This window comes from Somniosus microcephalus, chromosome 4 (assembly GCF_052327205.1).
Source record: "Somniosus microcephalus isolate GS21.2 chromosome 4, FLI_Smic_1.0, whole genome shotgun sequence".
Classification (NCBI taxonomy): domain Eukaryota; kingdom Metazoa; phylum Chordata; class Chondrichthyes; order Squaliformes; family Somniosidae; genus Somniosus; species Somniosus microcephalus.
In genome coordinates, this window is record NC_140990.1 from 70617196 (window position 1) to 70631291 (window position 14096).

General features: G+C 49.8%; 1 protein-coding gene across 1 annotated transcript in view; it reads right to left on the bottom strand.

Annotated features, from left to right (window-relative positions):
* Positions 1-4441: 4441 nt before the first annotated feature.
* LOC147119171 (uncharacterized) overlaps positions 4442-14096 on the bottom strand; it is a 169253-nt gene continuing 159598 nt past the window's right edge. Inside the window, exon 7 of the mRNA XM_085984043.1 lies at positions 4442-4855. Within this exon, the coding sequence (XP_085840169.1) occupies positions 4550-4855 (306 nt within the window). The 3' untranslated portion in view covers positions 4442-4549. The remainder of the gene's footprint in view (positions 4856-14096) is intronic.

Genomic DNA, 14096 nt, shown 5'->3' on the forward strand with positions numbered 1-14096 from the left:
ATGCTGGTAACAGTGGTTCGCCATGTGCTGGCCATCCCTTCACTGTCAAGTCGTAGACCCGAGACAGTGTCGGGTCATTTCGGGTCTCTCTCTCAATACCCGCATTGGTGACTGGTAAGCATTCGATGATGGTCGAGTGAAATATCTCGACAGGGTCAACTGCTGGTGCCTCTTCCGCTGTAGGTAGTGGCAGGCGCGACAGCCCATCAGCATTACCATGTTGCTTTGTACCTTTGAATTCAATATCATATTGATGTGCCCCTAGGAAAAGGGACCATCTCTGAAGCCTCTGCGCCGTCATTACCGGAACACCCTTCTTAGGGTTGAAAATGGAAACCAATGGCTGGTGATCTGTCAGCAGCGTAAACTTTTGGCCTTGCAGGTAATGGTTAAATTTCTTAACTCCCCACACGAGGCTGAGAGCCTCCCTATCTATCTGAGCATAGTTGCGCTCAGCGGAGGTCAATGATCTGGATGCGAAAGCGACTGGCCTTTCCGAGCCATCTGGAAACTTATGTGAGAGCACTGCCCCGATACCATATGGAGAAGCATCACAAGCTAAGCGAATAGGCAGCGTTGGGTTAAAGTGAGCCAACACTTCCTTAGAGGTGATCAGTGCCTTGCTCTTTTGAAAAGCCCGCTTACAATCATCGCTCCACTTCCATGGTATTCCCATTTGCAAAAGAGTGTTTAGCGGGTGTAACACCGTGGATAAATTTGGAAGAAACTTGTGGTAATAGTTAACCAACCCGAGGAACGACCTCAACTGGGATACATTTTCCGGTGCAGGAGCTTTTACAACAGCTTCGATCTTGTCAGGTGACTTATGGAGCCCCTCCCGGTCAATGACGTGGCCGCAGTACGAGATTCGCTTTTGAAAGAACTCGCATTTCTGGCGATTAACTCTGAGCCCATATTCTTTCAATCTGATGAGCACCTGCTCCAAATTCGCGAGGTGATCCTCATCGTTATCTCCTGTAATCAGGATGTCATCCAGGTAACATTGTGTGCCTGGAATTCCCTGCAATACCTGCTCCATGGCCCTTTGCCAAATCGCTGGAGCCGATGCCACTCCAAAAACCAGTCTATTATACCGATATAAGCCCTTATGCATGTTGATCGTGAGATATTGACGTGACGCTTCATCAATTTCCATCTGTAGGTACGCCTGCGCCAGGTCTATCTTAGTGAAGTGTTTCCCACCAGACAGCGAAGTGAAGATATCTTCAATCCGCGGAAGCGGATATTGCACCGTGTGAAGAGCCGGATTAACAGTGATCTTGAAATCGCCACAGATGCGAACCTTCCCAGGTTCCCCCGGCTTGTTGCTCAACGAACGCTTCATGACAGGAACAATGGGTGTAGCCCATTCGCTCCAGTCCACCTTGGACAGTACCCCTGAACATTCTAGCCCTTCCAGCTCTGCTTCCACAGCAGGTTGTATCGCATAAGGCACCGGTCTGGCTTTGAAAAATTTTGGGTTTACATGTTCTTCAACCTTGATGGTTGCCGTAATTCCTTTCAGTGTTCCAAGTCCCTGTTGGAACACCTCCTTAGCATCGTCTAATATTTTGGACAGTCGTTTAGGTTTGACGTCGTCCTCCTTACAGGCATCTACAGTCAGTGCGTGTATGGAATGCCAGTCCACATTTATTCTCCGGATCCATTCCCATCCCAGTAGTGGCGGACCTCCATCAGGTAACACATACAAGTCCATTTTCTGACTTTCTTTACCATTGTAGACCACGTTTACTTTTATCTTTCCTTTGGGGTATACTATTTGCCCCGTGTATGTTTTCAATACAATCTCCGTATCCCTCAGGGGAATGTGCGAGAATAACCTTTTGTAATCTTGCTTATTCATGACCGTTAATGCCGACCCAGTGTCCAATTCCATCTTCACTTGGACTCCTGCTATCCGAAGCATGACCCAGATAGTTTGGTGGTCTGCTGTGTTACCCACATTATGTCTTTTCAGACAACCCAGTTGCTTACTGCTGGAGTCTGAATCCGTCTTCTGTTCATCCGAACTGTTCTCTGTCACCTTGTGTACTTTTTTGTACTTCTCCTGTGGTGACTTTTTGCTGCTGGTCTTCTTTCCTGACCGGCATACTCTCGCTATGTGACCAAGTTTGCCACATTGCCTGCATTCTTTATCTTTGAACCAGCACTGGTTCTGGTCATGCGTTGTCCTTCCACAACAATAGCACTTTACTGTGCCCAATGCCATTTCATTGGTGCTGAATTCCAATGGCCTTTGCTGTATCTCTGCAGCGCCCCGTGCTGCTGCCTCGTGGGATGCTGCAATGCTGAAAGCTTTGTCCAGCGTAAGGTCCTTTTCCTCTAGCAGTCGCTCCTGGGTTCCTTCCCCCGTACGTCTTCGCACCCATCGAGTTTAATAGGGTTAGTGCTTTCTTATCATCCGGTACCTCATTCGTTGTACAGTAAACTTCGATGCGTTCCACATAAGTGGCCCAATCTTCCACATCGTTATCAAAAGCGGTGATGTTTCCCGTTTTTGGCATCCTTGCTGAGTTTCACCTTTCCCTTCGGATATTATTATTATTATTTTTTTCTATTTAAGATGGCGGCTTTTCCCGCGCTTGTCTTCTTCCCCCGCCGCCTCAAAATGGCGATTCCCGCGCTGTTGCCGTCCACGCCTCCCAGCGGTCCTTTATTTTCCCCTGCGCTGCTGCTCTTATTCCCCGCCGCTCCCGCGGTCCTTGTGGCCACAAACGCTTTTCTGGCTGCTGCGCGTCTCTGCCCCGATTGCAGTCCGGCCCCTGACACCGGCTGCGGTCGTGTTCTCCGCCCTTTCCGTCATTTTCCCTCCCCTTCTCCCACTGACAACTCGGCCGACTTCCCCCCCGTGCCGCTCAATCGGGCTTACCCGTCGCTGTCGTTGAAGGGATGCTCACTGATGTTTGACATCGTGGCCAGAAACCAACCCGTGTTCCTGATGGCCTCCCGTGCGATGCAGTGCTCAGCAGAATGTTGAGGGCGGATGCCCTTGTTCAATGCCCGTTTCTGAGGACGAAGCTTCCTTTGATGCAAAACTGCCGCTAGGTAAGATCAGACTCGTCGCCACTGTTGAGTCTGTGTTTTCAATTGCAGTTATACTGAATAACAGGACACAGACCACAGAAGTAAGTAAACAGGTCTTTAGTGATTGAGGGTCAGGGCTGAACTGAGATACACTTTGCTCCGCAGGGTTTATATACCGGTGTGGTCACCACCGGTAGTACAATGTACAGGAGCCATCAAAAAGTAGTCCATCATCTTAAGGTATCCTCTTAAAGTGGTACAGGTTACATACACTACATAAACCAACCCCAGTCACTGACACCAATCTCCTCCTGTCTGATATAAACCAACCCCAGTCACTGACACCAATCTCCTCCTGTCTGATATAAACCAACCCCAGTCACTGACACCAAACTCCTCCTGTCTGATATAAACCAATCCCAGTCACTGACACCAATCTCCTCCTGTCTGATATAAACCAACCCCAGTCACTGACACCAATCTCCTCCTGTCTGATATAAACCAACCCCAGTCACTGACACCAATCTCCTCCCGTCTGATATAAACCAACCCCCCAGTCACTGACACCAATCTCCTCCTGTCTGATATAAACCAACCCCACAGTCACAGACACCAATCTCCCCGTCTGATATAAACCAGCCCCACAGTCACTGACACCAATCTCCTCCTGTCTGATATAAACCAACCCCACAGTCACTGACACCAATCTCCTCCTGTCTGATATAAACCAACCCCAGTCACTGACACCAACCTCCTCCTGTCTGATATAAACCAACCCCACAGTCACTGACACCAATCTCCTCCTGTCTGAAATAAACCAACCCCACAGTCACTGACACCAATCTCCTCCTGTCTGATATAAACCAACCCCACAGTCACTGACACCAATCTCCTCCTGTCTGATATAAACCAACCCCACAGTCACTGACACCAATCTCCTCCTGTCTGATATAAACCAAGCCCACAGGCCAAGAAGGATTAAACTCAGCCCGTTACTATAACTGGACTTGTCTCCATTCCCGTGCCGGGGGGATTGCTGTACCAGACGGGAGGGCAACATTTGGGGACTCTCGATTCTCCACCAATTCCCATTCCCCTTCTTTCTGCTGGATAATGGAGGTGCCACTGTGTGTAATTTGCAAGTCAGTAAGAATTGTCAGCGAGGATTAATCAGCACTTTCTAGTTGGAGATGTAAATCAGTGGAAACTTTCAGACACTGAATTGTAAATTTTGTACCAAAGATTAATTTAGGATTGAAGTAAAATTCATAATTTTTTTGTAAACTAATTTCTGATCAAAGTCCCTGAATTGAGGGGAAAAGATCACAGACAGCGGTTCTCAAAGGGACACTGCAGCCCTGAGAAGTCAATCAACTATATATCCAGAATATTAAACTACAGCCCAGTTATAGGGATATTAACATCAGCAGATACAAACCCCAACTCTGAGAATGAACATGGTTCAGTCCTGGATGTGATTAACAGCAGAATCCAACCCATGCAGTCACATGTGAACTCGCTGGTGTGTCAGTAGGTTGGATGACTGATTGAATCTCTTCCCACACATGGAGCAGGTGAACGGCCTCTCCCCAGTGTGAACTCGCTGGTGTGTCAGCAGGTTGGATGAACAAGTGAATCCCTTCCCACACACAGAGCAGGTGAACGGCCTCTCCCCAGTGTGAACTCGCTGGTGTGTTAGCAGGTTGGATAATTTAATGAATCTCTTCCCACACACGGAGCAGATGAACGGCCTCTCCCCAGTGTGAGTGCGTTGGTGTACAATGAGATTGGATGACTTCCTGAATCTCTTCCCACAGTGAGAGCAACTGAATGGTTTATCACCGGTGTGAACTCGCTGGTGTTGAATCAGTTCCTCAGAGCTTTTAAAGCAGTTCGCACAGTTGGAGCATTTAAAAGGTCTCTCGTCAGTGTGAACTCGCTGGTGTCTCAGAAGGTGGGATGAATTAGTGAATCCCTTCCCACACACGGAGCAGGTGAACGGCCTCTCCCCAGTGTGCCGGTAGCAATGAGTTTTCAGCTCAGACGGGCAAGTGAATCCCTTCCCACGGTCCCCACATTTCCACGGTTTCTCCATGGTGCGGGTGTCCTTGTGACTCTCCAGGTTGGACGATTGGTTGAAGCCTCATCCACACAGAACACGTGTACGGTTTCTCCCCACTGTGAACGGTGCGATGATTTTTCAGGCTCTGTAATTGGTTAAAACATTTCTCCGTCCACATTCAAAGGCCGATATTATTCACGTCCAAATGTATCGAGAGCCTTTGTCAGATCTTGATGTGATGTTTGGTTTGAGTTTCCCATTTGCAAATCCTCCCCTTCTAATACACTGTAAAAAGAGTTTACAAAAGTCTTCACTGTGAGTACAGGATAGAAATTCAGAACAGACAATTCTAGGTGCTGACTCTGGCTGGGTTCAGTTCTACACTCACAGGTTCCCCTCTCTCCTCCCCTGAAGATGCTGACTCTGTCTGGGTTCAGTTCTACACTCACAGGTTCCCCTCTCTCCTCCCCTGAAGGTGCTGACTCTGGCTGGGTTCAGTTCGACACTCACTGGTTCCCCTCCCTCTCCTCCCCTGAAGGTGTTGACTCTGGCTGGGTTCAGTTCTACACTCACTGGTTCCCCTCCCTCTCCTCTCCTGAAGGTGCTGACTCTAGTTGGGGTCAGTTCTACACTCACTGGTTCCCCTCCCTCTCCACCCCTGAAGGTGCTGATTCTGGCTGGGTTCAGTTCTACACTCACTGGTTCCCCTCCCTCTCCTCCCCTGAAGGTGCTGACTCTGGCTGGGGTCAGTTCTACACTCACTGGTTCCCCTCCCTCTCCTCCCCTGAAGGTGCTGACTCTGGCTGGGTTCAGTTCGACACTCACTGGTTCCCCTCCCTCTCCACCCCTGAAGGTGCTGACTCTGGCTGGGTTCAGTTCGACACTCACTGGTTCCCCTCCCTCTCCTCCCCTGAAGGTGTTGACTCTGGCTGGGTTCAGTTCGACACTCACTGGTTCCCCTCCCTCTCCTCCCCTGAAGGTGCTGACTCTGGCTGGGTTCAGTTCTACACTCACTGGTTCCCCTCCCTCTCCACCCCTGAAGGTGTTGACTCTGGCTGGGTTCAGTTCGACACTCACTGGTTCCCCTCCCTCTCCTCCCCTGAAGGTGCTGACTCTGGCTGGGTTCAGTTCGACACTCACTGGTTCCTCTCTCTCCTCCCCTGAAAGGGCTGACTCTGGCTGGGTTCAGTTCGACACTCACTGGTTCCTCCCTCTCCTCCCCTGAAGGTGCTGACTTTGGCTGGGTTCAGTTCTACACTCACTGGTTCCCCTCCCTCTCCTACCCTGAAGGTGCTGACTCTGGCTGGGTTCAGTTCTACACTCACTGGTTCCCCTCTCTCTCCTCCGCTGAAGGTGTTGACTCTGGCTGGGTTCAGTTCTACATTCACTGGTTCCCCTCCCTCTCCTCCCCTGAAGGTGCTGACTCTAGTTGGGGTCAGTTCTACACTCACTGGTTCCCCTCCCTCTCCTCTCCTGAAGGTGCTGACTCTAGTTGGGGTCAGTTCTACACTCACTGGTTCCCCTCCCTCTCCACCCCTGAAGGTGCTGATTCTGGCTGGGTTCAGTTCTACACTCACTGGTTCCCCTCCCTCTCCTCCCCTGAAGGTGCTGACTCTGGCTGGGGTCAGTTCTACACTCACTGGTTCCCCTCCCTCTCCACCCCTGAAGGTGCTGACTCTGGCTGGGTTCAGTTCTACACTCACTGGTTCCCCTCCCTCTCCACCCCTGAAGGTGCTGATTCTGGCTGGGTTCAGTTCTACACTCACTGGTTTCCCTCCCTCTCCTCCCCTGAAGGTGCTGACTCTGGCTGGGTTCAGTTCTACACTCACTGGTTCCCCACCTTATGAACTGCTTTGTGCACTTTGTTAAACACACACACAGCAGAAGCACATTAATCTGATGGGAGATCACTGACACCGGTTGTGGGGAAAATGCTAGAGTCCATTATAAAAGATGAAACAGCAGAGCACTTGGAAAACAGTGACAGGATCGGACAAAGTCAACATGGATTTACAAAAGGTAAACGGTGCTTGACTAATCTACTGGAATTTTTTCAGGATGTAACTGGTGGAATAGATCAGGGAGAACCAGTGGATGTGGTGTATTTGGACTTGCAGAAGGCTTTCGATAAGGTCCCACATAAGAGATTAGCGTGCAAAGTTAAAGCACATGGGATTGGGTACAAGGTACTGACTTGGATAGAGAACTGGTTGGCAGACAGGAAGCAAAGAGTTGGAATAAACGGGTCTTTTTCTGAGTGGCAGGCAGTGAGTAGTGGGGTACCGCAGAGATCGGTGCTAGGACCCCAGCCAAACACAATATATATTAATGATCTAGACGAGGGAACTAGATGTAATATGTCCAAGTTTGCAGACAACACAAAGCTGGGTGGGCGTGTGTGCTGTGAGGAGGATGCAGATAAACTTCAGTATGATTTGGACAGGTTGGGTGATTGGGCAGATGCATGGCAGATGCAGTATAATGTGGATAAAAGCGAGGTTATCCACTTTGGTGGCAAAAACAGGAAGGCAGCTTATTATCTGACCAGCAATAGATTGGGAGAAGGGAAAGTGCAACGAGACCTGGGTGTCCTTGTGCACCAGTCGCTGAAGGTAAGCATGCAGGTGCAGCAGGCAGTTAAGAAGGCAAATGGTATGTTGGCCTTCATAGCGAGAGGATGTCTTGCTGCAGTTGTACAGGGTCTTGGTGAGACCACAACGTGAGTATTGTGTGCAGTTTTGGTCACCTTATCTGAGGAAGGATGTTCTTGCTATGGAGGGAGTGCAGCAAAGATTCACCAGACTGATACCTGGGATGGCAGGAATGACATGAGGAGAGATTGGGTCGATTGGGCTTATATTCGCTGGCGTTCAGAAGAATGAGAGGGGATCTCATTGAAACGTATAAAATTCTAACAGGACTGGACAGACTAGATGCAGGAAGGATGTACCCGATGGTGGGGGAGTCCAGAACCAGGGGTCACCGTCTAAGAATAAGGGGTAAGCCATTTAGGACTGAGATGAGGAGGAATTTCTTCACCCAGACAGTGGTGAACCTGTGGAATTCTCTACCACAGAAGGCAGTGGAGGCCAATTAATTAAATATATTCAAGAAGGAGTTAGATATATTTCTTAAAGCTAAAGGAATCAAGGGATATGGGGAGAAAGCAGTGACAGGGTACTGAATTTGGATGATCAGCCATGATCTCATTAAATGGCGGAGCAGGCTCGAGGGGCCGAATGGCCTACACCTGCTCCTATCTTCTATGTTTCTATGTGCATGAACAGAGAGACCTGGGGGTATGTGTGCACAAATCGTTGAAGGTGGCAGGGCAGGTTGAGAAAGCGGTTAAAAAAGCATACGGGATCCTGGGCTTTATAAATAGAGGCATAGAGTCCAAAAGCAAGGAAGTTATGATGAAACTTTATAAAACACTGGTTCGGCCTCAACTGGAGTATTGTGTCCAATTCTGGGCACCGCACTTTATGTAGGATGTGAAGGCCTTAGAGAGGGTGCAGAAAAGATTTACAAGAATGGTTCCAGGGATAAGGGATGAGGGACTTCAGTTATGTGGATAGACTGGAGAAGCTGGGGTTGTTCTCCTTAGAGCAGAGAAGGTTGAGAGGAGATTTGATGGAGGTATTCAAAATCATGAGGGTTCTGGACAGAGTAGATAGAGAGAAACTGTTCCCATTGGTGGAAGGGTCGAGAACCAGAGGACACAGATTTAAGGTGATTGGCAGAAGAACCAAAGGCGACATGAGGAAAAACTTTTTTACGCAGCGAGTGGTTAGGATCTGGAATGCACTGCCTGAAAGGGTGGTGGAGGCAGATTCAATCACGGCTTTCAAAAGGGAATTGGATCAGTACCTGAAGTAAATAAATTTGCAGGGTTACAGGGAAAGGGCGGGGAGTGGGACTAGCTGAAGTGATCTTGCAGAGAGCCGGCACGGGCTCGACGGGCCGACTGGCCTCCTTCTGTGCTGTAACCATTCTATGATTCTATAAAATATTAGAAAGTTTGTTCTTCAGAAGCACAAGGTTTATCTGCTTTTATTGATGAATTTAAAAAGTCTCTATTAAAACCTGAGCCAGTGTGTTGTGAGACAAAGAGCCTTGTGTCCAATAAGGGGAATAAAGGCCCACAGCCTCCCCTGGCCCCGGGCCCTGAACAAGGGACTGGAGAAACTCGCTGCCCTGTGGATCAGACAATCAGCCGGCGCTAGTCCCGCCCCTCGCGCTCCCTGATTGGTTGGAGGACCCGCCGCCGGCTCGCTCCTCCAGCTCCGCCCCGCTCGCTCCCTATTGGTCGGAAGCTCCCGTCAATCAGGCCGTGGGCCCGGGTCACGTGTCCCCGAGGAGACCACGCACCGTCCAACTGACGCCGCTCGGTCCGGGGCCTCGCGGACTCTCAGGTTTTTCTATTTCACTTTATTCTCTCCCGATCCACCCCTCCCCCAACCCCGCGCGATTCTCCACCCAATCGGAGTGGAGAAAACTCACTTTGCGTCACCGATCGCGACTCTGTAACCGGCACCAAGGTCTTTCCTGGAATGCCCCGCGCCGACTCCGTTCGACAGGATCTGAGGGCGCAGGCGCAGCTCCGAGTGGGGGAGGGGTTTGGTCTGCTCTGGACATGCACGGTTTTTGCCATTGGTGACCGGGGGGGGTGGGTCGCTGTGCCGGACTCGGCCCAAACAGCCGTCCCGCGTGCGCATGCGCGGACTCTCTGTCCCCAGTAGGAGCAGGAGTGGCCATTCGGCCCCTCCAGCCTGCTCCACCATTCAATGAGATCATGGCTGATCATCACCTCAACTCCATTCACCGGCCCTATCGCATATCCTTGGTGCCCTTACTGGTCAGAAATCTATCCACTTCTGTTGTGAATATACCCAATGATTGAGCCTCCACAGCCCTCTGGGGTAGAGAATTCCAAAGATTCACCGCCCTCTGAGTGAAGAAATTTCTTCTCATCTCAGTCCTGAATGGCCGACCCTTTATCCTGAGGCTGTGGCCCCTGGTTCTAGACTCCCCAGCCAAGGGAAACATTCTCCCAGCATCCACCCTATCAAGCCCTGTAATAATTTTGTATGCTTCAATGAGATCCCCTTTCATTCTTCTGAATTCAAGAAAATACAGGCCTAGTTTACTCAATCTCTTCTCATACGACAGTCCCACCATCCCAGGAATCAATCTCGTGAACCTTTGTTGCACTCCCTCTATGGCAAGTATATCCTTCCTTAGGTAAGGAGACCAAAATTGTACACAGTACTCCAGGTGTGGTCTCACCAAGGCCCTATATAATTGGAGTAAGACTTCTTTTGTCCTGTACTCAAATCCTCTTGTAAAGTCAATCAACCAACAGCTAGAAGAGGTCGCTGGTGAGACCAGTGAAGAAAGAAAGACTTGCATTTATATAGCGCCTTTCACCACTACCGGATGTCCCAAAGTGTTTTACAGCCAATGAAGTACTTTTGAAGTGTAGTCACTGTTGTAATGTAAGAAACGCGGCAGTCAATTAGCGCACAGCAAGCTCCCACAAACAGCAATGTGATAATGACCAGATAATCTATCTTTTTATGTTGATTGAGAGATAAACATTGGCTAGGAGACTGCGGATAACTGCCCTGCTCTTTCCCACATTACAACAGTGACTACTTCATTGTAGTACTTCATTGGCTGTAAAGCACTTCAAGACATCTGGTGGTCATGAAAGCACTATATAAATGCAAGTCTTTCTTGAAATAGTGCCATGGGATCTTTTATATCCACCTGAGAGAGCAGACGGGGCCTCAGTTTAACGCCTCATCCGAAAGACAGCACCTCCGACAGTGCAGCACTCCCTCGGCACTGCACTGGAGTGTCAGCCTAGATTTTTGTGCTCAAGTCTCTGGGCTGGGACTTGAATCCACAACTTTCTGCCTCAGAGGTGAAAGTGCTACCAACTGAGTCACAGCTGACACTAAAGAACAAGCAGTTCTGACGAAAGGTCATTGACCTGAAACGTTAACTCTGTTTCTGTCTCCACAGATGCGGCCTGACCTGCTGAGTATTTCCAGCAGTTTCTGTTTTTATTAAAGAAACGAGGGAGTGATTGCTGACAGGAAGAATGTTGGGTCGTCCTGCACATGTGCACCTCCCTGGTGGCTGAGGCGAAACACCGACTCGCCCCCACCTGAGCCGCGCACGCGTACCAGATGTTGCAGCTCCGCATGCGCGCCCGATGTTCCAACCGCGGGGTTTTGTGTGCTGAGCATGCGCGTTGCGGACCGATCGGGACAGACGATTGTGGAGCAGGAGGGAGAGCGCGGGGGCCATGAGCACATGCGCGGGACTCAGCGTCAACAGAGCGCTTTCTGGCGCGCCGGGGCTTGTGGGCATTACAGCCGCCATTACTGCTGATCCTTTCAACCAACCTGTGCAGCAGCTGGAGCCTGAAAATCAGCTTCACTGCCCCTAGGGTCGGAAAGAGGAAAATTAAACAACAGTTTGCCTCTGATCCTTTTCTGATCTCAATTTACAGGGTTATAGAAGTGGAGCAGTTACAGATAGGAAACTCAGACCAAACATCGCGTCTAGATCTGACAGAGTCCCTCGATTCATCAGGACCTGAATATCATCGGCCTTTGCACATGGAAGGAGAAAGCAGCGATCGCAGCGATGACAAACCGCACACGTGTTCAGTGTGTGGACGTGGATTCAACCGATTGCCTGACCTGGCGAGACACATGCACCGTCACACCGGGGAGAAACCGGGTAAAGGTGGGGACAGCGGGAAGGGATTCAGTTCCCCGTCTGCATTGGAAGTTCAACGGCGCAGTCACACCAGGGACAGTCCGTTCACCTGCTCCGTGTGTGGAAAGGGATTTGTTTGTTCATCCCACCTGCAAACACACCAGCGAGTTCACACTGGGGAGAGACCATTTCAGTGTTCTGACTGTGGGAAGAGCTTTAAAAGCCCCCAGGATCTGAAGGGACACCAGCGAGTTCACACTGATGAGAGGCCGTTCACCTGCTTTGTGTGTGGGAAGGCGTTCACTGAGTCATCCCACCTGCTGTCACATCAGCTTGTTCACACTAGAGAGAACCCCTTTAAATGTTCTGACTGTGGAAAGATCTTTAAAAGCTCCGGGGAGCTGAAGAGACACCAAAACCTACACACTGGGGAGAGACCGTTCACCTGCTCCGTGTGTGGGAAGGGATTCGCTCAGTCATCCAACCTGCTGGCACATCAGCGAGTTCACACTGGGGAGAGACCCTTTAAATGTTCTGACTGTGGGAAGAGCTTTAAAAGCTCCAGGGATCTGAAGGGACACCAGCTTGTTCACACTGATGAGAGACCATTTCAATGTTCTGACTGTGGGAAGAGCTTTAAAAGCCCCCAGGATCTGAAGGGACACCAGCTTGTTCACACTGATGAGAGACCATTTCAATGTTCTGACTGTGGGAAGAGCTTTAAAAGCCTCCAGGATCTGAAGCGACACCAGCTTGTTCACACTGGGGAGAGACCATTTCAGTGTCCTAACTGTGGGAAGAGCTTTAAAAGCCCTGAGGAACTGAAGGGACACCAGCGAGTTCACACTGACGAGAGACCATTTCAGTGTCCTAACTGTGGGAAGAGCTTTAAAAGCCCCCAGTATCTGAAGCAACACCAGCGAGCTCACACTGATGAGAGACCGTTTAAATGTTCTGACTGTGTGAAGAGCTTTAAAAGCTCCGGGGAGCTCAAGCAACACCAGCGAGTTCACACTGGGGAGAGGCCGTTCACCTGCTCTGAATGTGGGAAGGGATTCACTGAATCATCCAAGCTGCAGACACATCAGCTTGTTCACACTGACGAGAGACCCTTTAAATGTTCTGACTGTGGGAAGAGCTTTAAAAGTCCCCAGTATCTGAAGGGACACCAGCGAGTTCACACTGACGAGAGACCCTTTAAATGTTCTGACTGTGGAAAGATCTTTAAAAGCTCCGGGGCGCTGAAGAGACACCAAAACCTACACACTGGGGACAGACTGTTCACCTGCTCCGTGTGTGGGAAGGGATTCACTGTGTCATCCACCCTCCTGTCACATCAGCTTGTTCACACTGACGAGAGACCTGTGAAATGTTCTGACTGTGGGAAGAGCTTTAAAAGCTCCAAGAACCTTAAGGGACACCAGCGACTTCACACTGATCATAGAATCTAAAAGCACAGAAGGAGGTGATTCGGCCCATCGTGTCTGTGCCGGCTCTTTGAAAGAGCTGTCCAATTTAGTCCCAAACCCCAGCTTTATCCCCAGAACTCTGCAAACTAGTCCTCTTCAAGTACATGTCCAATTACTGTTTGAAAGTTCCTGTGGAACCTGATTCCAGCATCCTTTCAGATGGTGTGTTCCAGATCTTAACAACCCTCTGTGTGAAAACAATTCTCCTCATTCCCCTCTAGTTCTTTTAGCAACCATTTTAAATCTGTGACCTTTGATTACCGACCCACTTGCCAGAGTGAACAGTTTCTCCCTACTTGCTCGATCAAAACCCCTCATCATTTTGAACACCTCTATTAGGTCTCCTCTTAACCTTCTCTGCTCTAAGGGGAACAATCCCAGCTTCTCCAATCTCTCCACATAACTGAAGTCCCTCATCCCTGGTACCATCCTGGTCAACCTCCTCTGCACCCTCTCCAAGGCCTTGACATCCTTCCTAAAGTGTGGTGCCCAGAACTGTACACAAGACTCCAGCTGAGGCCAAAACCCTGCAGCTGTACAAACCCCTGGTTAGACCACACCTGGAGTACTGTGAGCAGTTCTGGGCACCACACCTTAGGAAGGATATATTGGCCTTGGAGGGAGTGCAGCGTAGGTTTACCAGAATGGTACCCGGACTTCAAGGGTTAAGTTACGGGGAGAGATTACACAAATTAGGGTTGTATTCCCTGGAATTTAGAAGGATAAGGTGTGATCTGATCGAAGTTTTCAGGATATTAAGGGGAACAGATAGGGTAGATAGAGAG